The sequence below is a fragment of the Nicotiana tomentosiformis genome, chromosome 2 (genome assembly GCF_000390325.3).
Source record: "Nicotiana tomentosiformis chromosome 2, ASM39032v3, whole genome shotgun sequence".
Classification (NCBI taxonomy): Eukaryota; Viridiplantae; Streptophyta; class Magnoliopsida; order Solanales; family Solanaceae; genus Nicotiana; species Nicotiana tomentosiformis.
The window spans coordinates 14,616,112-14,642,441 of record NC_090813.1 but is presented as its reverse complement, the minus strand read 5'-3'; the positions used below and the strand labels follow the sequence as shown (position 1 = coordinate 14,642,441).

Below are 26,330 nucleotides of genomic sequence, written 5' to 3'. Positions count from 1 at the left end.
TAAAAATATTAAAGGATGGAACACTCATATACTTGATTTTTCTGTTTAAATTAATTAATTATTAAGAGAAATTGTTCTTCCTGCTGAATTTATCTTATAACAAATATACTCTCATTCCGAAGGTACATAAGAAAATGTCCTTATTTCTTGTGGAGCGGGCCGAACACCTCAGCAGGATAGATGAATTTATGGATCGTGTCGCACGTCCCTCGGCATTGTACACGAAACTCTGGATCGGGCCGTACGACCTCAGCAGAAATCGTGCTTGATAATAATAAAAAAATATTTCACGATACTTGGACAGTTTATTGCAACTTGTAAAATTATTTGATAAATTGAAAATTTATTGAAATTGAATTGCAGCTTGTATAGCTATTTGATAAATTGAAATTTTTATTGAAATTGAAGGATTTAATTAATAGATTGGAAATTGTTGCATTTGAAGGATTTTTATTATTTCTGCTAAATGAATAAAATTATTGATTACTCTGTGAATCATGCTGATTTGAATAATTATAATTTATTTCATTTATTATTGTTGACCCTTAGTGAGTGTCAAAGTCGGTCATCTCGTCTCTACCACTTCGAGATTAGGCTTGATACTTACTGGGTACACGTTGTTTACGTGCTCATGCTACACTTTTTGTGCAGGATCTGAGACAAATACTAGTGGAGGACCTATCATAGCACATCCTCGTTATCCTGGGGCGTAGTGGTGAGCTGCCTTTCTAAGCCGTCCTGCAGCTACCAGTGCCTCTTCTTGTATTTTTAATTCTGTCTATTTCATTTCAGATAGTATTTGGATTTTTGTATAATCTACTAGATGCTCATACACTTGTGACACCAGGTCTTGGCACACACATTGGTAGAATTTGGTGTCTTATTATTTTTTTTGGATTTAAATTTTATCGATATATGTTTAATTTATTAGTTGGCTTGCCTAGCTATAGTGTTGGGCGCCATCATGACCTATAGGTGAAATTGGGTCGTGACACTTTTATTATTATTTTATTTAATTAAAATATAAAATATAAAGTAAACAAACATATTACAGATTTAAATCATTTTTACATATATAGTTATACCAACGCATATGATATTATCTAGTATAATTACTTATTGTTATATGATGATTTGAATAACTAAAATACATCATTTAGTATAAATTAGAAGTCTATCCACAAATTACTATATATTTATAATCCATCATGAAATAATAAGTAAAGTCACTCACACATGATAATATTTCTCAACAATTTCATCTCTACTTCTATCATACAATACCCCCATATTAGTAGAAGACTTACCTCGCATTTCTAAAGGAATATCAGAAGGCTCATCTCGTTCATCAATCTCTGCAGTAATGTCTTTATTAGCATAATAGTTGAATTCTTTATCGGTAGAAGAATGTCGTCAGATGAAATTATGTATAGCCATGGTAGTTGTAACCTCTGTTTTAAAATGTGTTTCTGGGGCGAGCCCTGGGGCGAGGCGTACCAAAAATGTCCCGGGGCAATGGTGTGGGGCGAAAGTCCCAAGAGGCGTACGCCCCGTTGAGGCATATGTAAAACGCCTCGCCTTACGCCCACGCCTTTTAAAACACTGGTTGTAACTAGATAATTCCGAGTGTCAAACTTGAAAGATGGCATTGAGCATAAAATAGAAATAATTTTAAATATATAAAATAAATAGTTAAGTATGTTTAAACTAATTCAAAAAGAGTAACTAATTATTAACAACACATAATGTATAGTTTAATTTTTAAAATTTAAATTTAAAAAGAAACTAATTATTACTTAACCTTATTAACTTTGTCCTAATTTGCCAATTGGCGTATTGTGAGTTTGTCACTTGATTTAGCGTGGATACATTTTCTTCTTCTTTTAATAATATATAGATAGATTATGCAATGCAATTGTAAATTTAATACCTATTTGTAGGTCATTTTCACAAATTAGATTTGATAATTGTTTTAAAGATTCGGGAACTAATAGCATATAATAGAAGAAATTATAAATAATTATTTGTAGGAAGAGAATTGATAATCCAAAGAAGAATGTAGATAATTTGCTTTAGTGTGAAAAAAGAAGAAAATAATTTGGAAAGTTAAAAGACATTACACAAAGAAAAAAAATCAAAAATAAGAAAAGTCAATAAAGAATTTGAAAAGTTACAATATGATTCATATATATAATATCTTTAATCTTAATAGAATGGTAAAAACTAGAAACAAAAATGAAAAGAAAAAACCTAAATTAGTAAGGGATAATTTGAAAAATATAAATTTATGGTGAGAATAATTTTGTCATGAATAAATTAATTTTCTACTTGTACTTATGCTTCTCGGAAGAAGCTAGAATTTTTTGTTTCTTTCCAAAAGCAGAAAAACTACTTCTTTTGCTGTCCAAAAGTACTTTTCTATATTGAGTAAGGGATAATTTGAAAAATATAAATTTATGGTGAGGATAATTTTGTCATGAATAAATTAATTTTCTACTTGTACTTATACTTCTCGGAAGAAGTTAGAATTTTTTGCTTCTTTCCAAAAGCAGAAAAACTACTTCTTTTGCTGTCCAAAAGTACTTTTCTATATTGGCCAAACAACTCAATTTTTTTTAAAAGTGCTTTTTTTGTGGGGGGGGTTACTTTTGGCCTCCCAAAAGCTTGGCCAAACACGCTCTTAAACAGCAAATTGACTGTTATTAAGTATTTTTTTTTTTGGCGTTAATTAGTTAATTAATACACAGTTTATCCCAAAAATAAACATGCGAAAATGTCAAAAGAGTGTAAAACCACCCAACCTTTCGTCCTAAAATAACTATCAATAGTACTGTTGAACAAGCCAGCTGAAACCTGGTGGAAATGTCAAAAAAATGTACAACCAGACTTTATTTCACCCAATCTTTATTTCACCTGTAAGTAGAGACGGATTTGGATTTAAATCTAATGGGTTCAGCTTTTAAAAAAATTAGTACTGAACCCATTATATTTTTAAAGTTATGGGTTTATATCTATTATTTTTGTAATTTTAATGAATTTTTACATATAAATTTTTACTCTGCGCGAAAATTATGGGTTCAATTGATCCCGTCGGTTAACGCTATATTCGCCCTTGCTGGTAAGATGATTGAGATCTTTTTACTGTTCTTACCCATAGATATCGAGTCGAGTGCTTAGAATATAGGAGAATTTGGTATGAAACGCATTATATCTTAAGTGAACCTAATGGATATGAATCTGAATTGATAGGACTAGTAAATGCGAATGTAAATGTCTAAAACAAAAGACAAAAAAATCATTCTTGCTGAAACGACTTTCAGTAACAATGTTCAACAAGGCAACTGAAACTTCCCATTCAACTTAAAATGACAGCTGAAGAAAGTAAAGCCAGAGAAATTTCTTGAATATTCTAATTCAGAAAGCAACATAAAAACAAATCATGTCTGGACTACAGCATAAAATTTATCTCAAGTTAGGCATATGTAAGAATATCCTTTCCATCTTATATAAACTTCTACTAGAAAATTTGAGATGAAAATTTTGAAAAGAACTATATATACACATTCTTCATGTAATGTCTAATTTTTCACTTGAACAAATTAAATCCATGGAAAATAATGGAAAAATAAATAAAAAAATAAGAAAAAGACAAAGGATAGTTGAAAAATAAGATTATTATATTGGGATTGCAGCGTAATATTTGTATATTTACCTTCATAACTAATAATCCACCAATTAGGAATAGATTCTAATTTTGGTACGATTTTTGTTTACCCGTAAAATAGTACAGTTGGATTTGTAACGTGGTTTATAGATACGCGAATTAAATTGATCCGGATATATAAAGTAACAAAGAGCAAAAGTAAATTAACCGAGAAAACTTGAAGAAAATACAAGTCTGACTTTGAGTTGAGCTTATCTCAGAGCAAGAATAAGAACAAGAACAAAGTATTTAGCAAAATGATATTAACACAATAAGAGAGTAGGGTAAGCCTTTTTTCGTACAAAATATTTCGTGTCCCTACAATGAGTACTATACAAACTTATCTATTTATAGCTAAATTAACAGAGACCCTCAAATCATGCTCCTCTTTAAGGTGAATAAAGACCCATCTTGATAGCTCCATAATGGTTGAGCGTAAATGCTAAGATTCTTTATAACGACTGCTCATTTAATGCTGCCTTTTCCAACCGGTATCTTTCAAATTCTTCTATTCGGTCTTGATATCTTCGGGACTCATACAACACCGGTCACATACTTGGATCCGGTGTCAGTTAATTTCAGACTCATCTCCTATGTGCCTTTACTGCATGTGCTCACTTGTCGAACATCCACTTGTCATCTGTTAATTTTCCCCTATATAAGTTCTCATTTATATCTTTCTTTTCTCTAATTTTTATCAATTTATTTATTTAAAATTATAAGTTATATCTCAATCTCTAACAAGATGAATTTAATAGATCTATTCTACCACCAAAAAATATTTTGGAATACATGAAATTCCTTCGCCTTAATCCGAATCGCAAAAAATTGAGCTTTATAAAAGTAGACAAAAACCTTGCTATATGCGTTGCCTTTTCAAATGCCCTAAGCGGTAAATTAAAAGCCCCACCCCCACCCCGCATCGTGCTATTTGTACATGGACAAATTTAAAAATAGCCAGATTTATAAGTGGTCATTCAAAAATAGTCACACTTTCAAAAGTAATCGAATTTTAGTCATTTTTCATGTAAAGATAAATCTGAACGAAAACACTGTTCAAAATCCAAAAAATACTCCAGTATATTATACTGGAGTTTCAGTATAAGTATACTGGAACTCCAACATATTATACTAGAGTTCCAAACTTCCAGCATAAGTATACTGGAACTCTAGTATAATATAATGGAGTTACAGCATAAGTATACCAGAACTTCAATATAATATACTAGAGTTCCAACAAAGTATACCAGTCCAGTATAATATGCTGGAAGTTCATACACAAGTGTTCAAATTTTCAGTATATTATGCTAGAACTTTCTACGTGTTGGAGTTCCAGCATAATATGCTGGAAGTTCATACACAGGTGCACCGAACTTCAGTATATTATGCTGGACCGGTCTATGTTGCAGTAAAATAGTGTCTATTTTTTATTGACTTGGCAAACGCTAATTATTTTTGAATGATCAGTCCGAAAACTGGCTAGTCCGTGCTATTTTTATATTTGTACATCATGCCCATTTATAATTTTGAATTTAAAAAAATAATATTTTTAGATCTCCTATGTGTAAAATACAGATCTCTTACGTGTAAAAGTAAATCTCTCGTATATAAAAAAAAAGTCATAAAATTAAAATCAAATTTGTAAAGAGCCAAAAAATCAATTGACCCCGATAATATGCTACTCCATATAAATTCCGTTATCTACTCACGTGAGGAAATCCACATCAGTGAACTCCATACCTCCACCTCATTTCCCGCGAATCCAATCAACACGGTTTCATCCTTACGTGTTCCTCCACGTGTCATCTCTCACATGCAAAGCAAAATATTTTTTTTAATCCCCAAATCCTAAGCCGTTAATTCTCAGCCGCCCTCTCCTTTTTGATTTCCTCATTTCTTCCCCCATTGGAGAACACTCCAATTTCTTCTCGAAACCCTAGAAATTATCAAAATCCGACAGGAAAAATGATCAATTTCAGGCCGCCGGAGACGAGGACGAGGTCGTCTGTAGGTGCGAGTTCGTCGGTCGTGACGGCGGAGAAAGCTTTGTCATTCATCTCGAAAGGATGGCAAGAGGTAAGATCATCAGCGGACGCGGATCTTCAGCTCATTAAAAACCGAGCGAACTCGTTTAAGAATTTAGCGGACCGAGAACTGGAGAATTTCATAAATTCTGCATCGAAATCGCCCTTTCCTGTTTCATCAATTACGGCATCTGCCACTACGATCCCAGCGGAGATCGATTTCGTGAAAAAGCTCCGTCCGAAGCTCTCAGAGATTCGTAGGGCTTATTCCTCGCCGGAATTCAAGTGGCCGACGCAGGGGAAGCTCCGGATTGATTTATCGGCGATAAAGAATGTGATTGTGGCGGAAGAGGAGGAGGAAGATGAGAGAGAGAGGTGGAGGAAGTGGAGGAGAGAGAGGTTTAAGGAAGAAGGGCAATTTGGGGAATTTAATTGGGAGCCGATTAAGGCTTTCAAGACTCGGTTAAGGGAGCTAGAGGTGGATCTAAAGGGCGGCTCGAGTTCGTCGCCGGTGGATATTTTTGAAGGGATAAAGAATAGTGAATTCGTGGTGAAAGTAAAATCAAGCTTGGTAATTTTATTTACTCGTATTACCATGCTTTATTATGGAAACTTATTTATGGTGTTCATTCATGGACTAAAAGCATAATTGCTTGTAGAAAGTGTAATTTTGCTCGTAGTATTTTAGCTTCGACTTACAATCATTGATGAAATGATTTGCTATTTAAAAAAAAAGAAAGAATCTTGGATGAATATAGTCCTCTTCTTCTGTTTTGATTTGTCAAATGATCTGTTGTACTTTTAAATATGGTAGGTGTTTGGTTTTGATGAATGATCTGTTTAGGCTAGCTGTTATGAGCTGCTACTCTGTGACAGTAACAAAGTATTTCAATAACAAGCAAGTCACCTCTTCTCCCTAAACAATAAATCATAAGAAATCTCTAATTCATCAGAGGAATGGAGTTGAATTTCGTTCTTCAATTTTTTGACACAAGTAATCTTAACAAGATTGTATATGTTTTAAGGCGGTGCTAGTATTCAGCTTTGCATTTGAGATTCCATTTGTTCCTCGAGTACTAAAGATGCATTTTTTATCAAGTAAAATAGAGCATTAAAGACCACCCTTCTGTGATTCTTTTTCCTCAACCCTTCTATTACTGTACGATTCATTATTATCTGCTATGCCTTCTCCAGGTAAAGTTTTAAAAGTATTAATTGGATGGTAGGATCACTTAGTAGGTTAGGTTTTGCAATCCTATCTCCTTTTCAGGATAAGCGCCTCTGCCTCGTCATGCGGTACTTATGTTTCTCATATGTGCTAGATATTTTCTTGATACTTTATTTCTCTTTTTGAAACTTCCGTTTTTGTGGTGCTAATGGTGGGGTTGGTTTTTCCATAGGTTGTAGCATCTTCATGCTAGTAATTTCTGGAAATTTTCTTGGGTTACAGGATTTAATCAAATGGTTGGTGGTTTTTTTTCTATATGCAACTTAGTGTTTAATGTTATACATGAGTAGTTTGGGTTGCAATGAGGACAAGCTTGGATTTTTCCAACTTGTTAGGCATGGACAATGGGTTTCCTTATTTTAGATCTTTTAGTTCTTTCCTTCTGTCTCTCGATTCCTTTACCATTATGTGTTTTTGTGTTACTTATTAGTTTTGTCTATTCACATTTATATTAATTGATGTTGATCCATGTGATTAATATATTGTTTTTCTGTTTTTCCAATGGGTTTCCAGAAATCAATTTGCAAGGAACCAGAAGAAACAAAGGTTGGTGTCTTATCTTTTAATATTTGATGAGGTTATATTATATATGGTTTTATGCATTTGATTTGGATTGTGCCCATTGGTTAATACTTTGCTTCAAAAGTTGACAAAGGAAGCGAATTGAAGAGACAAGTAGAGAAAATCAATGCATTTCCGTGCCTAGTTTTGTTGTAATCTATGAGGCGATGGGAAGTATAGGAAGAAACCACAGGGAGGAGATAACATTTTCTTTTGACGTCTTTTCACGATAAAAAAGAGACCATTTTCCTTTGATAAGCGAGAGGAGGAATCTTTTTCCTTTCACTCTCTCTTATTTTTCACTATTCCAAACAAGAGAAAGCATAAGCATTTCTCTTATTTTTCTCTTCATTTCCTTCTACTAATATTTTCTCTTCCTATCCTGTAGCCTCTTTTTCCAAATATCTTCACTGTTGCGAATTTAATTGGGAATTGATGAAATGGATATTCTAAACGAACTATTCTTTCTTTTCATGTATACAAGTTGGACTACATGTCAACAGCACAAAATGTCTGTTCTTGGATTTTAACCTTTATTAATTCATAAGTTTTTAACTAGGAACTAGTCTCTGAGGGTTAAATTGTTGGTGAAGTTAAACTAGGATGAAATTCATTTCTAGTAGATTGAAAGCAATCAGACTAGAAACATTTTCTTCCTCTTATTTCCATTCTTCATCTATGCAGGGAGTGCCACCACTTGATGTGCCAGAATTGTTAGCATATTTAGTTAGACAGTCGAGCCCATTTTTGGATCAAATCGGAATAAGAAGAGGTAATAGTTCATTTTTCATTTACAAATTAATTAGTGTGATCTTGGATTGTCTTTGTTTTCTATGTTCTGTTTGCAATACTTTTTCTTTGGAATGCTAAATGTTAAATATTTGTTCTGTTTGCTGTACTCAAGCTGAACATATAGTCTACATGAATGCTCTTTATTTTTCTTTTCCTTTTTTGACGCTTAGTCTATTTAATCTGTTGAAGGTCTCCAAGCATAAACTGAGCTTTGCTTTCTTTTTTATTTTGTTCTAATTGTTAAATTAATTTTAAATGTCTGTCTGTGTGTAGACACTATAAGCCATCTTCTCTGGGTCTTTAAATTGTTTGCAGATATATCAGAAAAGATTGTGGATAGTCTATGCAGCAAAGGACGAAGCAAACTTTTGCTACATTCCTTACCCGAAGAAGGGTCCTCACTGACTGAAGGTGAAATTATGAATGATGAACTAGATTTAAGAATTGCCAGTGTTCTTCAGAGTACTGGTCATTGTTATGAAGGTGGATTTTGGGGAGACTCTACCAAGCAGAACCTATCAGGTGATAAAAGGCATGTAGCAATAGTCACAACTGCTAGCCTTCCTTGGATGACAGGAACTGCTGTAAATCCTCTATTCCGAGCAGCTTACTTAGCCAAATCAGAAAAGCAGAATGTTACATTGCTGGTTCCATGGCTATGTAAATCCGACCAAGAGCTAGTTTATCCAAACCAGCTCACTTTTAGTTCTCCTGAAGATCAGGAGCTTTATATACGCAATTGGCTTGAGGAGCGAATTGGTTTCAAGGCAAACTTCAAGATTTCATTTTACCCTGGGAAGGTAATTCGTGATTAACTATCTAAATAAATTATACTATGATAGGCGAAGATGTTGAGATGGATGTGATTATTTGACGCATGTTTTTTTCCTTCCAGTTCTCCAAAGAAAGGCGGAGTATAATGCCAGCTGGAGACACTTCTCAGTTTATCCCTTCAAGAGATGCCGATATTGCAATTTTAGAGGAGCCAGAACATCTCAATTGGTACCACCATGGCAAACGTTGGACTGATAAATTTAACCATGTTGTTGGCATCGTCCACACAAACTATTTGGAATATATCAAGAGGGAAAAGAATGGGGCTCTTCAGGCATTTTTTGTGAAACACGTTAATAATTTGGTCACTAGAGCATATTGTGACAAGGTATGTTAGTCTATGGACTAAATTTTCCATGGTAAAAAGAGATAAAGAGAAACAGTTGGTACATACATTACGCATTGGAAGATGCTTTAACTCTGCATTTTAAGCATCATGTCCTCTTATAATCTCAAAGCACCCTGCGTGTTATTTCTTGTTGGTCCTAATTGAGATGTCAATTTTGCTGTTTAGGTTCTTCGCCTTTCTGCTGCTACACAGGATTTACCCAAGTCTTTGGTCTGCAATGTTCATGGTGTCAATCCAAAGTTTCTGAAAATAGGAGAAAAAGCAGCTGCAGATAGACAAAGCGGCCAGCAAGTGTTCTCTAAAGGAGCATATTTTTTAGGCAAAATGGTTTGGGCGAAGGGATACCGGGAGTTGATAGATCTGTTAGCAAACCACAAAACTGACCTTGATGGTTTTAATTTGGATGTATATGGCAATGGGGAAGATGCTCATGAAGTACAAAGTACAGCAAAGAGGTTAAATCTCAATGTCAACTTCATGAAAGGTAGAGACCATGCAGATGATTCTCTTCATGGGTAAGAATCCTTCAGTAGGACTTTTTACTAATGAAGAATGTAAAAGTTGTTGCAACAAATAGACATTATTTAGTACATCTTTTTCCATTTTGGTGCGATCATCTAAAGCATCATTAAGGAACTTTAATGGAACTGACAATATTAGCATTCTGTTTCCCTGTGGCACAATGATTAGAAATACTGTTAATTTATCAATGACTTAGATGGTACAGATATTTGTATGATCAGCTATGCGCTAACCTGAAGAGTTATTGAGCACATGTTCTACCTGATTTTTGTTAAGATGTAGAGTATGTGACAGATATACTCATCCGTGGGATTTCAATTTTACTTGGCCGAAAATTTTCTTCTTCTTTTAGAGGGTTAGATACCTAATGAACAAGGTTATTTGTATAAAGCCTTCAACTTTTTTCTCTGCATCTCCTATTAATACTGAATGCATTTTTTTTGTTTTGAGGATTTTTCATTGACGTGATACTATTGCTAGATCTTAAGATTAATTAACGATGTTGAGTGCAGACCACTTGCTGCCTTTTGTTTGATGCTAGTAGTTGAGTTTTCCGATTTTCTTGTTCCCTGTTTGATTTGTGTTCAGCTTCTTAATGTACATATTTTCGCTTGCAGTTACAAGGTTTTCATAAATCCTAGTATCAGTGATGTGCTTTGTACTGCCACGGCCGAGGCTCTTGCAATGGGGAAATTTGTAGTGTGTGCTGATCACCCATCAAATGAGTTTTTCCAGGCATTCCCGAATTGCTTGACTTATAGGACACCTGATGACTTTGTCGCAAAAGTTCAAGAGGCAATGTCCAGCGAGCCTCAACCTCTCACTCCCGAGGAGCAATACAAGCTTTCATGGGAAGCTGCTACCCAGAGATTCATGGAATATTCCGACCTTGATAAGGTTTTGGCTAGTGAAACAAGTCTGGACAGGAGGCGTCAGAAGGTCATAGGAAAATCAGTTTCCTTGCCAAACCTAGAAGAGATGGTTGATGGGGGTCTGGCATTTACTCACAATTGTTTCACAGGGAATGAGTTCTTGAGGTTGTGTACTGGCGCAATACCTAGATCTCGGGATTATGACAAGGAGCATTGCAAAGATCTCCATCTCTTGCCTCCTCAGGTAGAAAACCCAATATATGGCTGGTAAATAGATACGTAACTAACATGTATATCATTATTTCTAAAATGTATAATAGGATGTCATGCAAACCGGATGATAATTCTTAGCTCCAATTCTAAAGGTCTAGGTTTTGATGCTTTCTAGCTATTGATGCAGTTAAACCTGCAGGGGCAGTTTATAGGGTCATACTTAAAGTTTGTAACCTGTAATAGTCATACCTCTTCTGTTTCTCAATAGCTATATGCTTGAGTTTCAGGTAAATTGTACTGGAGGTACTCCAGATTTAGAATTAATAGTCAAAATTCGTTTACAAAGTTGGAAAACTTTGTACTATGCTTGTGCGACTATAATTATATTGTAGTTTCAGTCTTTTAGACTGTAGCAGCACGAAAGTGACTCTAATTTACTTGCCACTTTTTGCATAATGTATTGATTATATCTGTAGGCTGCTTTGGTTGAGAATTTGTGGTTCTTTCGTTATATAAGAAAGTGTGTGTAACCCCGTGCAAAGGAACTAAATGAACTCAATTACTACTAAAAATGACAGTTCGGTGCACAAAACATTGAACATTCACGCAAGGTCCAGGGAAAGGCCGCACCTTTGGGGGTGTGATGTGGGCAACTTACTCTAATGCAAGCATTAATGGCTGCTTCCATAGTTCGAATCTGTGATCTATAACTCAATAGCTACTATCTAAGTCAAATTGTACATTTTGCTATTTGGCAAAGAGTTTGATGCAGCTCCCAGGATAAAATAGTAGAATTTGCACAGGCTATCCACCTTTGCAGGTGCTTTTTAAAACGTAGCCAGTTTTTTCTAGTCATCTGTTTAGCTTGAAGAAGGCAAACGAATTAGAGTATCAGACCCTTAGGGGTAAGTCAGAAGTTTTGTGCACTTCGCCCGATAAAATAGATTTGTTGGATGAATGGGGGGGCCCATATTTATGATTTGAAGGGTTCAATCTTAAGCTACGAGGTATAATACCATCTTTTTGTGCTTCTTTGACATATACCTTCTGAAGTACTGATTAAGGATCAATAAAAATAGGGAATCTTAGGGGAATGTACCAAAGAAAGACACTATTTACCAATATTAGCCATTTTAGTCATGCTATCAAAAATAACCAAAACAATTACCAATGATATACAACATTAAAAAAGCATAGGCAAAAAAAGATTTTTTTCGATGGGTATTGTTGTGATACATTAAAAACACATAGATGAAGCAATATACAAAATTTGATTAAGTTTAAACGCGAGTTAGACTAGTTTGGAGTCAAAAGTCATTACCAATGATATAAAATATTTATTAAAAAAATAGGGCAAAATCAATGAGTATTGGCCGGAATTCGTTGATAACATACAGGTGAGACAATATACAAAATTTGATCAAGATTGAAAGTAATTTGGATTGGTTTGATATCAAAATTCGTAGTTAAAAACGAGTTTAAAAGATTCTTCTAAGACACAAGTATCACATATATATTTTACACACAAGTATATATGGATATACATATGATACATATGTGATACTCAAATTATACACAGTGTAATACACATTATTTATTTTCATGTTTATCTTTAAGATATGCCAAATCATCCCAAAACTGAGATTCAAATTTCAAACTCCTTAGATATGCCCAATCTATTCTAATAACATCCACTCAATAGAAAGTAAATAGTTGACCTTGTTTTGACTACAAATAACTAATTGACTAATATTTGTAACATTTGACTAATATTTTATGAATTTATCAATTTTTGTCATAAGCTACTTATGTACGAACATACTTGGTAGTTTCCCTAGAAAAAATATATATTTTGAAAATCTCCAGGTAGACTCTAGTTTCTCAAGTGTCAACTTTTAGCATTTACTCACTAATTTACTTAATCAACCCAAGAAAGAGGCTGACTAGTTTCTGGTGATTGACATACAATATGAAATATACAAAATTATTAGGGGAGTACTAAGTGTAGACAATAAATTTGCATCGAGAAAATAAAATCAAGATAAAAAATATTGCAACAATCGTAGTATTTTATTTCAAACAATATGAGCGTTACAATTTCTATGAATCCTCTAATTCTTCTTTCCAATAGTAAATAAATTCAAGGGCCCTTGAGATTGATCTTGAATCAATATTTGTTGCCATGAACGATGATCTTGAATTCAATTAGCACGAACTTTGATTTGAACTCGTACTCCTTGAACCTTGATTTGTTCTTTGTTCTTGAGCTTGAACTTGATTTCTTGGACTTGAACTTGATTGCTTGAAGTCTTGAACTTGATTTCTTGAAGTTTGAAACTTGTAGAGAAATTTGCGGCGTTTGATCCACGAGCTCTCTCTTGCTTCTTGTTATAACTTCTGGTGTCCTTTCTGGGTTATGAAGACCCCTATTTATAGTTGTGGGAGAGAAGAGTTATGATAAGAATAAACTCTTTCCGACCAATCAAATTGAAGTGTGACAAGGCCGCATTTGATTGGCCATAACATATCACTTGCACACGTGGCGCGTTTTCATTAGCCTTTTAATGTGACTTGACATGCCTTGTCATTTTGACACATAGCATGATCCTATTGGCTCTTCCGCTTGACATGGTGTACCACGTCATATGACACGCAGTACCAAACTAGGCCTCTAGGAAGATGACATCTTGGGCTTACTGAAGTAGGCTTATCACTTTAGCCCAATTAAATGGGATAGCTCAATAATATTGGACCTTTATTTAAATCAATTTAATTAAATTTAAATAATTAAGTCAATATATATTAGCCCATAATATTGATTTAGGCCAAAATATATTTAATTTGAGATTAAATCCAAATTTTTATGGATTTAAATTTAATAAAATTTTAATTGCCTACACTAAGTAATCGTGAAACTTTAGGATCAAAATGTTAAATTAGAAAAGAAACGGACCCAATTTGTTAGGAACGAATACTTTTATTTTCATATTTTTCATTCCTTACCTAATACTTACTAATTTCTTTCGTCTCGAATTGTGTTTCCACAATAGGAATGGTGAAGTTGAAAACCTATTCTTTCAAATCTTTGAAAACAAATAAACAATGAGCAAAATAGTATAATTCACATTACGGAAAAGGGCTTAAAGTACCCCTATCGTATGGTAAATAATTTAGAACCCCCCTCCCGTCCATCTATGCGTCTAAAAATGTATGGAACGTTAATTCTATTATCAAAAGTGCCCTCGCGACTAACGACAATACATGTGGGCCTCTCATTAAATGATATGGCAACCTTTCATTTGGGCATGTGGCTCTGTGGGGCTGAAATTATAATTGGGTATTTTTAGACCCATTTAACCGATCCGATCCACTTTTTGTACCTTATACCCCCATTTTATTTACCTTTTACCCACCTATTTCAGTCGCTTTCTTCCCCAATTTAGTTCTAGGTCACCAGGTTGCTCATGTAAACTTCTTCCCCAAAATTTCTCTTTTTCAACTAATTAATTTTTGCTTTTTCTTTTGAATCTTGCGTTTGGTTGTAAAAGTTGAGAACTTCAAGATGTCTACAAATTTTATCTCTTCTGTTTCGTCGCGTCATTGTGGTTTAATTGTAAATTATTTTGTGGCTAAGACTCATTTGAACGATGGTCGTAGATTTTATAAATGCCCTCGTTTTGACGAGGAAACTTCATGTGGTTTGTGGTAATGGCGGGATGAAGAGATGCCACCACATGTGACGATATTAATCAACAACTTGAATGCTTCACTAAAGTCCGTGGAAGTTGGAAGAAATTATCTGAAGAAGATGGTGGCCGTGGAAGAGTTTGTTTCTGTTGAAAGACTAAAAATGGAGAAAATAATGAAAAATATAGAGGGAATTAATTCAGAAAACTTAGAGAATGTGGCTAGGATGGAGGATAACTACAAATGATGAAGCGGTTTATTATTTTTTCTTGGGTTGTCTTTGTGTTGGTGCTAGTTTTCAAGATGATGTAGTGTAGTTAGGCTATTTGGTTCAAATGTTGTAATTATGTAGATTTTGTTGAAGTTTTTTTTTTTTATGTTTATCAATCTGGGATGTTGTAGTTGTTGATGCGTTTAGTGATGCTGCACTTGTAATGGTCCTTTGTTGGTATTAAATGAAGTTTTTTGTTGATAGTATAAGTCTCATACAAATGTTTGCATATAAGAAAAATCATTAAGCCCAACAACATTATCTCTTATAGATAGATAAGAAGAACGATGCCATTAATCGAGTAGCAAACATACGTTGTTTCAAGATTTAAGCCCAACAAAATATTGCTATTAGATAACTAAATATGTGATCCAAAAACTTGTACCACTGTCACAATATTTAATTGTCTAAAAACCTAGAACATGAACAAACGTCATGTAGTCAAAAAGTCATGCAAAAAAGAAAGAAAATGTATATTACATTCATCATTACTTGTTACACTACTCCCCATTTCCCCTCCCGTTGCCTCTTCTAGCTTTAAGTTTACCAATCTTTTTCTCTTTCACATCCAATAGTTGAGCTGTTGTCATTGCCTCCTTTATCTTCGAGGTAGTTCTCTTTGGGGAGTATGTCAGTTGTGTTGATTGTGAGCTACTGGTGTGATCCCCTGTGAATTGTACCTTCCTAGCCCCAGAATTTTGTTGATTTTTATGCTGAAGTCTAGTCTTAATGTCAGAGACAACTTTAGGCCTCAAAACTGGATCAGCTTCTACACCAAAGTCTGCTTGAGTAAGCCTTCTTCTAGTTTGAATATGCTGACTTAGCATATGAGTTGTCTGGGTGTATTGACTGGATTGTTGACTTGGCATCTGAGTAGTCTGGGTGTATTGACTGGATTACTGACTTGGCATCTGAGTGTACTGACTAGATTGATGACTGGACAACTCACTTGGTTGACTAGCCTGACTTGGCATTTCTTTGGTCTTGTACAGTAAAACCAAGATTAAGGGCCATGAAAAATTCTAATTCTTGGTCTTGAGTTGTTTGAGTGTGGTCTTGCACATTTTGGGACAGTATCAGTAAAAAGTGGATTGTAAGTATAAATAATTTAGTGAAATTTAAATTAAGAAAGTTAGGTATACCTTATTGGATAATGGACATTTTCTTTTATTATGGTTTGGCTTGCCACAAAAACTACAAGTTATTTGAAGACCCTTTCTAGAAGTTGACCATTCTCCTTGTATTTTCCTAACCTCATCCTTTTCTCTTGGCCTTTTCACTTTAGGTCTACCAACCATCTTTGTTAATGGTGGTGGTTCCATGGCTTGGTTTAGCTCAACTTTCCAGAATTTTTACCTCTAACAGGTTAAAGTTTGTGCTCATACTATACCTGTTAATCGAACCGGGCTGGTCCATTTACAACCCAGTTCGATCCGGTTCAGTCCGGTTCAGCCTGGTACTATAGCGTTTGGGGGCGGGGTAGGACGGGTTGGGCAGAGAGCGGGTTTTAGACGAAAAGTTTTTGGATACCAGTGCACCGAAACCCGTTTAGCCTGGTAACCGTTAACGGGCTACAGCCCGGTCCAACCCGGTTTCCGTTACAATTTTTTTTTAAAATTTTCTGGACCGCTGCCAACGGTCAAATTCAAAAATGACTGTTGGCCAACGACCCTTTTTTGCAGAAATGGCCATTTCGGCCTATCCCATTAAGAAAATAGCCCCCACTCCTAATATTTTGATAAATTACAATTTTAACCTTTTAAAAATTATAAATAATCCCCCTTCTTCTTCATTTTTTCTTACAAATTACTCTCTTACTACTCTAATTCTCTCTTGATAATATTGATTATTGTTCTTAAATTTCCAATTACTTATTATTTCAAGTTTCATCAAATATTTAGTTTAGCCATTAGAAAATTATTGTTATCAAATATCAAGTATTCAAGTGAAGTGTGGTATCAAGTATCAACTATCAAGTATCGGTCTATGAATTGAAGTTTGATTTTTGATATCAAATTTAGTGCGGCATCCGGAATCCCGGTACACTCGTTCCATCTCTTTCTCTTCTTTGGTGTACACTTATTTTATTATTTAGAATTATTAATTTAATTTCTTAATTTTATTTACATAATGGATATATTTAGAGTAGCTAAAATAGTGTGCACTAGTAGAGGTGGTAGTAAGAAAACTTTCAAAAGATCAAGATGTGATGCTGGTTCTTCTAGTAGCTTTACACATATTTCTGAAAGTTCACCTGAAAATTTAAATGTAGATTATGAGCGACTTCAATAAAATTATGGTATAGATGATGATTTAGATGATAATTTAGATGATATTCAATCACCTGATAATCTTGAAACACCACCAGCTACACCTGATAATGCTAGTCAAATTTAAAATATTAGGGGTGGAGGTCGTGGTAATACAAGTAGGCCTCCCCTCCATATTAAGAAGAATCGAAGATTAAGAAAAAAGTGTTGAAATTTTTTTAACAGACTAGAAGAAGATAAAAATTATGTATGATGTTGAATTTGTAAGGATATTTATAAACATGAGACCGGTAAGGGAGGGGGAACGGATCAACTTCGTAGGCACATGGTAGAGCACCACCCTCTTGATTGGGGAGTAGATGAGGAAGATGGGCTACAAAAACTTAATGGTGTTGAAGTTATTTGATTTGGTCTACACTAGGATAACACCAACAAACTAGTAGCGGGAATATTGATGAACTCCAATTTTACTTGCAAAAGTGAGCAGAGCCCCGCACAAAGGAATTTTTACCACTGGGTTGGTGGAGGAGAAACTCAAATCAATTTCCTATTCTTTCGGCCATGGCTCGAGACGTGCTAAATGTGTCGATTTCAACAGTCGCATCATAGAGCGGATTTATCCAAGCAAGGCAGCAACTAGGAGATACCCGTCATTCATTGGGCAACAACACTTTGAAAATTCTAGTGTGCTTCAGAGATTGGATAAGATCAGAACGGCGAAATCAAGGGCGTGACGAGGTAGATGAAGCGGATGATCAAGAAATTGGAGATATAATGGCTTATGGTTCCGATTCAACCAATGCCGGAAACCAAGAACCTCATGTTGATATGGATGAACTTACAAAAATGATACAAAGCATGTGATGTACTATTTCTTATTTTTTTATAATTATTGTAAACTTTTAATTTGCAAGTTCAAAAATAAAAAAATAAAAAAGAACTTGCTAATTAATTTGAAGTATTATATATTATTCAATAAAAATATCAAATGAAAGCATTCAGAGCTTGATCCTTACATATGCCTATTGGTCTTATTAAATAATTTTTTGTAGCTACTTACTTTCAAATTTCAATTTTAAAATTCAAATTTCAAATTTAAAATTTTAAACTTCAAAGTTTAATTCTAAGCCTTAAAAGTTTGAAAACACTTAAGTATCAATAACATTGAATAAGAAAAATAAAATTTACTTAAAAAAAAAATAGCCCGGCCCGGTCCGGACCCGTTAATCCCGAACTCGGACGGGCCCAAATAAACCCGAAAATGTACAACTCGCTAACAGCCCGGTAACCAGCATAGAACGTTAAACGGACGGGCTGAATTTTTGTGTGTACAACCCGTCCCAGCTCGCCCGTTAACCACCCATAGCTGATACACCAACTGCCAAGCTTATTTGGAATACCACCAATGAATCCCAAGTGTTGGGTCAAGCTTCTTATAGTTGAATGCCTTGATAGCATGAGCACATGGAATTCCAAATAAGTCCCAAATCCTACATGTTCACCTTTGTTGCTCCAGAATAACTGTGTGCCTGTCTTCACCTTCACTTATTTCGAAACCCCTATTTTCATTGAAATTTTCCTTGCACTTTGAAGTCATCTCTCTGTAATAATCGTACAGCTCTATTGCATATGGGTGATATTCACCTCTCCAACTGCTAACTTCAATTGCTCTATCCTTTAGTTGATTCATAACCTTCAATTATCAACCAGTAAACATGAAGAATAGTTAGTCAACAGTAAGCAAATTAACAAGAAGTAAACATAAAAAGGTAGAAAGATTTAACCTTCACTCTTATATCCTCATGCATCTTCACAATTAGCTTATGTCTAGCTTCACAAATCCAAGAGTTGAAAGACTCTTTAAAGTTGTTGTCCACCATTGAGTTTTTACATTGGGTATCAAAGTAAGCTCTACACCAGATTACTGGTGAATATTTCAACAAGGCCCTGACAACATCCTCAGACACTTCGCCTAATTGTTTCAACATATCCTTAAATTCTTCCTCATATGTTCTCCAAGAACACCACCACATTAATTTTTTCATCTCATCAGTCTTCCAATCTCTGCTCCAGTTTGCTTCAATATGCCCTGCACAATATCTGTGATATTATTGTGGACATACATTCCTTACAACATCTAATAGACCTTACACATGAAGAAACATTACATTAGCAAACTAAATAACATAATCTTGAACAAAAGAATTCTGAAATTATGGTAACATACATTTTGCATATGTGACATAAATGTATACTTCATCATCTTTCAAGTTCAAAGAAGCCTTCAAGTTCTCCATGAACTACTGCCATATTCTTTTTGTTTTCTTATTCACCAAAGTCCAAGCCAGTGGATACACATGCTTGCAAGAATCTTGAGCAACAACAACTAACAACATCCCTTGCATTTACCTTTTAAAAAGATTCCATCCAGACCTATAAAATGTCTCAAACCTGCTTTAAATCCACTATTGAGGGCTTAGAAGTAGACATACATCTTCAAAAATCTTCTCTTACCTTCCTCCATTGCATCCTTGGATATCTATATCACCACATCAGTCCCAAGGTTGATTTTTCTCAACTCATGAGCATATGCCTCCAGCTTGTTGTACTCATCCAAGTAGATGCCCTCCAATTTCTCTAAAGCCATTTTCTTCACCCTTTTAAACTTTGAATCACTTGCATTCAAACTAAATCTATTCTCTAAATCAACCTCCATCTCTTTAACCTTAAACTTAGGATTATTCGGAATCTTTCTATTAAAATAATGTGCTAAAGCAGCAGGAGTAGCTCTTCTATTCTCAAATACTTCACCACAATTATTTTAATCCCTCCAAGTTTTTATCTTTACCCCTTGATCTCTGCCATTCTTAGAAATAAGACATTTAAAGGGACACCCAATCTGACACTTGTATCTAAATCTTCTCCTATCACTCTTATCTACCTGAAGGCCCCTATTATTAGAAACAACATAAAAACTAATAATTTCCTTAGCTTCAGCAAGATCTTTGAATGTCATACCCTTTTCCAATGTTTTATACCTATCAAGTTGGATAATTATCTTGAACTTCTTCTGCCTCTCAAATAAACCTAGGGCATCACTATCATAATCATTATCAACACTTTCTATATCTATATCATCTTCACTACTATCACAGTCAGTAGCTACTGCAACATGTACACTATTTGTATCAGTTTGCTAGATAAATACAGGAACATTTAGAGTATTATCCAGAAGGTCAATGCCAAATAAATTTACATCATTGAAACCATCATTAGTTAGGGCTTGAAGCTTCCTAATCTCTTCATCCTCATCCAACAAAAAATACCTCACAGATAAGTCAATAAATACTAGTTGTTGTACCTCAACAAATCCTAGTACCTCAGTGTATTCTTTACACAAATCAATATAAGAGAGGTGTTTACTTCATAACAACTCAACATGGTTAACGTCCCATACATTTTCAGACGCATAGATGAACATGGTTTTTTATAAACCATTTACCATACGGTAGGGATATTTTTGGCCCTTTTCCGTTCACATTATAGCAGACTATCTTAATTTCTTTATCTATTCCTTCTCTTCTCTTCTTATAAAAATTCCTTCTAACCACTCAGCCTAAATTTTCTTTTAATGTATTCCTAGTTCCAAAGAGCACACAGATTCTTGTCTATCAAATTTTGGTGACCCTTAATACTTTTGGGATTGTTAATCAAATAGCCGGCCAAATTTAATGTTTATTTTTTAATCGGTATACATAGATTATTCATTAATTATACACAGTTATATATATATATATGCCGACTATTTCTAATTTAAGAGATTAGGTGGAGAGCGATTTTGGTTAACTCTTCTATTTTTTACCTTAAAGATAAGTAAAGAATAACAACCATACAAGGCACAAAGATCGTGCAGTGTAACCCAAGCCATTGCCTCCATAATTTTGTTGTTTTCTTAGAGATATCACTCTAATTTTCGTGTGACCTTTTTATTTTATATTATTTTATGAATTTTTATTTAGTCTTCAGTACTATTTTTTTTCTTCTAGTTGTGGGATCCCAGGTGCGGCAGGTAGGGGGAATAAAAATAAATAAAAATGCAAAACATGAAGAAGCTGATGTTGAGAAGCACTTAATTGACTGTCATACATTCTTGTTGTTGCCCACCTATTATTCTTTTTGCATGGATGTGGATTTAATGTATTAATAAATTCAGTCCTTAAAAATTAAAGTTAAAAGTGGTATAATCATGTGACAACCATTTTAGTTTCTTGGAGTAATTTGCAGTGACCCTTCAATACGTAGAGGAGCTTTTACATGCAATATCAATATAGAGTAATTCTTCCTAGCTAGGAATTAGTCCAAGTTAAGCGAAAATGTAAGATTTTATTTAATAAATTGAAACAGGAATGTTGATATACAAATTCCAATAGCCTATGACTCAATACAAATAAATAAGTGTAGTTTTGTACACTAATCTCCGGTTATGCGTGTATCCGAGGGAGGACCGGTCGATATAGTAGCACAAAAAGTTATGGCTACATGAAAAACAATATTGGTAATACATGAGAATGATTTTGATCTAGGTGTTGAATTGATGTTTATTATACCACAAATGATATCCTAAGATGATTTTAAAAGAAGAAATACTATCAATATAAATTTATATAGTTGATTCCAATTTGTTTAGAATAGAGGCATACATAATTGTTAGTATTTGTTATGTTAAATGTTGTATCAGAAGTGACATAGCCACATACATGCTATTAATATTGGTTGACAATATAATCTTGATATTTCTGGTTATCTCTAGTTAGATTTTTCAAATGCTAATGGATTTGATTTCACTTTCAGTTCTCTTTTGTAGAGTTCCATTTTGTCCGCATCTTTCCTCTTCTATGTGAATCTTTGGATTCCAGAGTTAGGCGGAAACAAAATGAAAATTACGTATATTATTCCTTACGGTTAGGGGTGTACATAGGCCGGGTTGGTTCGGATTTTCTAATTATCAAATCAAACTAATTGTATCGGGTTATTAAATCTAAATACCAAACCAAACCAAACCAATAAAAGTCGGATTTTTTAATCTCGATTTTTCTCGGGTTTTCGGATATTTTCGGGGGGTTTTCATAAAGTCTTCATAGCACAAAACGTAAAATTTGTGCTCCAAATATTTCTTTAATCCTAGTAAGATAGAACTATATAAGGTGTTTTTTAAAATAACATAAATATGAGATGAGTCATGGCATTGTACTAAAATATTCAACAATAAAGATAATACAATTGCATAAAATAAATATTATTAATTAATAAGACATAATGAAAACAAACATAATTTAATATTACGACTAATAAGTACTATTATTTACCTGACTAACCATTAAAAGAAAAATAAGTTATAAATTTTATGTAAACCATGAAAAAACTAAAAAATAGATATCCAACACTATTTTCATTCGTAGTACAATTGAATTGAATGTTTTATTAGCATTAGTATTGATTTGACTTTGGTTTAGGATTTATTTGACTTACTAACATTTATGACTATAAAACTTATTGGTGCATCCACAAATTATAAGCTCAAGTTTGAAATAATACGTTAAAAGATAAAACTATAAAAACGTTTAAGAAATATTTATAAACTACACTACAATAAATATTGTTATGTACTAAATATATTTAAAATTTCAATACATATAATGTCAGGTTAGTTTGGTTTCGGTTTGACTTTTTTTAGTTAAACCAAACCAAACCAAATATGGTCGGGTTTTATTTTCCAACACCAAACTAAATCAAATCAAACTATAGTCGAATTTTTTTCCCTCGATTTGACTCGAATTATCTGGTTGATGCGATTTATAGGTTTTATTTGTACTTATTATTCCAAATGACATCAGAATATACTAACTTTCTTTATCATTCATGAACTTGGCCCAAATCTAGTCCTAAATTGATATTTTTCTGAAGATACATACAGTGAATAGAAAGCTTAACATAAAGTGGTTATGCAGTGGGATTGCAGCCTCCACTTCTCGCTCACCTCTGTTTCTCCTTTTCTTCTTTTTTTTTACACAGTAAAATGTAAGCTTTCAGTACAAGTTGGAGTACAATATTTTTCCAGCTTTCTTGGCACTTATTAGAGTTTGCACTCGATCCCTCCTTTCTTTTTATATGCTCAAAAAAAAAAAAAAAAAAACTAACGAATTCTTGATCTTCATTATCCTTTCACACCTCTTCATTATCCGCTATGGTACTGAAATCTAATTAAATTTAAATTCATGCCGGAAAAGTTTACATTGAGGATAAAATATTTTCTAACAAAGATAACTATATGCTTAGGACTCTATCCAAATTTAATTAAACCCCAATATGCGTAGATGTAAACCAAAAAAGAAAAAAAGAGGCGGGGATGGACGAAGAAGAATTCCATCAATCAACACCTCCTACCTAAGGAGTAGGGGTGTACATGGACCGGGTTAGTTCAATTTTTATCAAAATCAAACCAAACCAACTATATCGGGTTGGAACGGTTCAGTTTAGTTGAATTTTTTGGGTTTTTTGTTACATAAATATTATTTCTATCTTATTTTGTTAAAGTTGTAGATAAAGTGTTGATAAGTAAATATATATATTTAGAAAAAATAAAAACTGACAAATATATGATCTATTAAAATATTTCTGGAGAATTTTTTTAGTAACACATGATAGTTATTTTCTTAGTCGTCTAACAATAATTTTTCATTGATGTACGCTTTCAAGGTTAACCAAATTTAATAACTAAACATAAAAATCAATATGATACCTAAATAATGATATGTTCTATTTAATTTTAAATTATCGAAATATCATTTCAAATTCGAAAAAGATACAAGAATTTAATAAACTTGACATACGAATATGAAAGAACAAAGAGATTGACACATTTCAATATTACATAATAAGAAAGTGATGATATAACCTTTATTTAAAGTAAATAAAAAATGAATGCACTTCATAGTTATTAAATATTACATCCCATGAGAGGATCCCAAATATTTTTAGATATTATTTAAAGAAAATTATATACAAACTCTTAAAAATATCTATAAAAATTATATATTTATATGCCGGTTTGGTTCGGGTTTTTTTACTCAATACCAAACCTAATCGAATTTTTTAATCAGTTTAGTTTGACTTTTCGATTTGGTGCAGTTTTTCGGTTCGGTTTGAACACCCCTACTAAGGAGATAGGCTTTGCCCTAAATAATGGAAATCTATATTAGTCTAAAGATTCATCTTAATCAATATCCCATTTTATGGTGGCATTAATCAATGACGTTGGATAAATCTCTTTCTAAACGTATATGTATAAAAGAAAAAAGAAATATTTTATTTTGTTATGAAAATAATTATATTGTGGATGTCTATTTATTACTCCGCTATAGATAATCTTCCTGAATAAGATTATCTATTTAGTACTCTGTTGAAGTTTATTTACAAGCAGCTGATGCAGGCAGGTTGCAAGCAACTCAATGAAATGATTTGCAGCAGCTTCTTATTAAACAGGCAGGTTGCAAGCAGCTCATACAGACAGTTTACAAGCAGCTAAAGAAAAGCCTTACAGCTGTTTCCTGAAAAGCCTTGCAGCTGCTTCCTTTCTTCTATAAATAGATGAGTTTTCAGTTCATTATGTACATAAGTTTAAAGTTTGAATAATATCAGTTTCTCTCTATACTTGTCTTTACTTTACTGTCTTTATTTTATAACACGTTATCAGCACGAGAGTCTGCCATCTCGAGCAAATACTTTGAAAGCATCACAGATACGAACTTTCTTTTTCTAAATAATGTCAAATATTTCTAAACTTGAATTTGTAGCCCTGGATATATCGGGCAAAAGCTACATGTCTTGGGTGCTTGATGCCGAAATTCATCTTGATGCGATGGGTCTAGCCGATACCATCAAGGACAAAAATCAGGCATCAAACCAAGACCGTGCCAAAGCAATGATATTCCTACGCCATCACCTTGATGAGAGCCTGAAAATGGAATATCTTACTGTTAAAGATCCAGTCATACTGTGGAATAATTTAAAAGATATATATGACCACCTGAAGATGGTCGTTCTTCCACATGCACATTATGATTGGACTCAACTAAGGCTACAAGATTTTAAATCTATCAATGAGTATAATTCTGCTATGTTCAGAATTATTTTTCAATTGAAACTATGTGGTGATAATATTACTGATCATGATATGTTGGAGAAAACTTTCACCACTTTTCATGCCTCGATTATGCTCCTGCAGCAATATCGAGAGATGGAATTCAAAAAGTATTCTGAACTTATCTCACATCTTCTTATAGCCAAGCAACATAATGGGTTATTAATGAAAAATCATGAAAGCCGACCTACTGGTTCTTGTCCATTCCCTGAAGTGAATGAGACGAACTTCCACCAAGCTAAGCGTGGAAGAGGACATGGCCCCAGTCGTGGTCATGACCGTGGTCGGGGAGGAAACTCCAATCGTGGTAATAATAATGCACCAAAGAGCCCTCCTCACCACCAGCAGTGGAAAAGGAAGGAACAAAGCATGAAGTGGTGCAAGCAGCAAAGCCAGAAAATGCATGCTATAGATGTGGAGGAAAAGGGCACTGGTCACGTACATGTCGTACGCCAAAGCACTGGTCACCTCCCTGAAGAAGACAGAGAAAAATGCTGAAGCAAATTTTATTTCTGAAGATAATTTAGACTTCATGCATTTGGATGTAGCTAATTATTTTGCACTCCCAGAAGGAGAAACAAGTCATGTGATCGGTAGTGAATCTGTAGAGATGTAAATATTTTAATTTTTGTTGTTTGTAGTAGATAGTATGGTTATGTAATAGTTGTACATAAATAAAAGTTATGCGTTGATAATGATGTTTACTATCATATTTATTTTGTTTATGTCATTTTGAAGAATATAGATAATACTCAAATTATGTATGGATCAAAGACCAATCATGAAGATATTTGTGTAATTGAT

General features: G+C 33.8%; 1 protein-coding gene across 1 annotated transcript; it reads left to right on the top strand.

Moving 5' to 3' along the window:
• Positions 1-5,555: 5,555 nt before the first annotated feature.
• Positions 5,556-11,452, top strand: LOC104110396 (digalactosyldiacylglycerol synthase 1, chloroplastic-like). Its single transcript, XM_009619883.3, has 7 exons — positions 5,556-6,298; positions 7,469-7,501; positions 8,201-8,288; positions 8,624-9,108; positions 9,204-9,470; positions 9,657-10,006; positions 10,631-11,452. The coding sequence occupies exons 1-7, from the start codon at positions 5,669-5,671 to the stop codon at positions 11,154-11,156; spliced, it is 2,379 nt and encodes a 792-aa protein (XP_009618178.1). The 5' UTR covers positions 5,556-5,668; the 3' UTR covers positions 11,157-11,452.
• Positions 11,453-26,330: the final 14,878 nt, after the last annotated feature.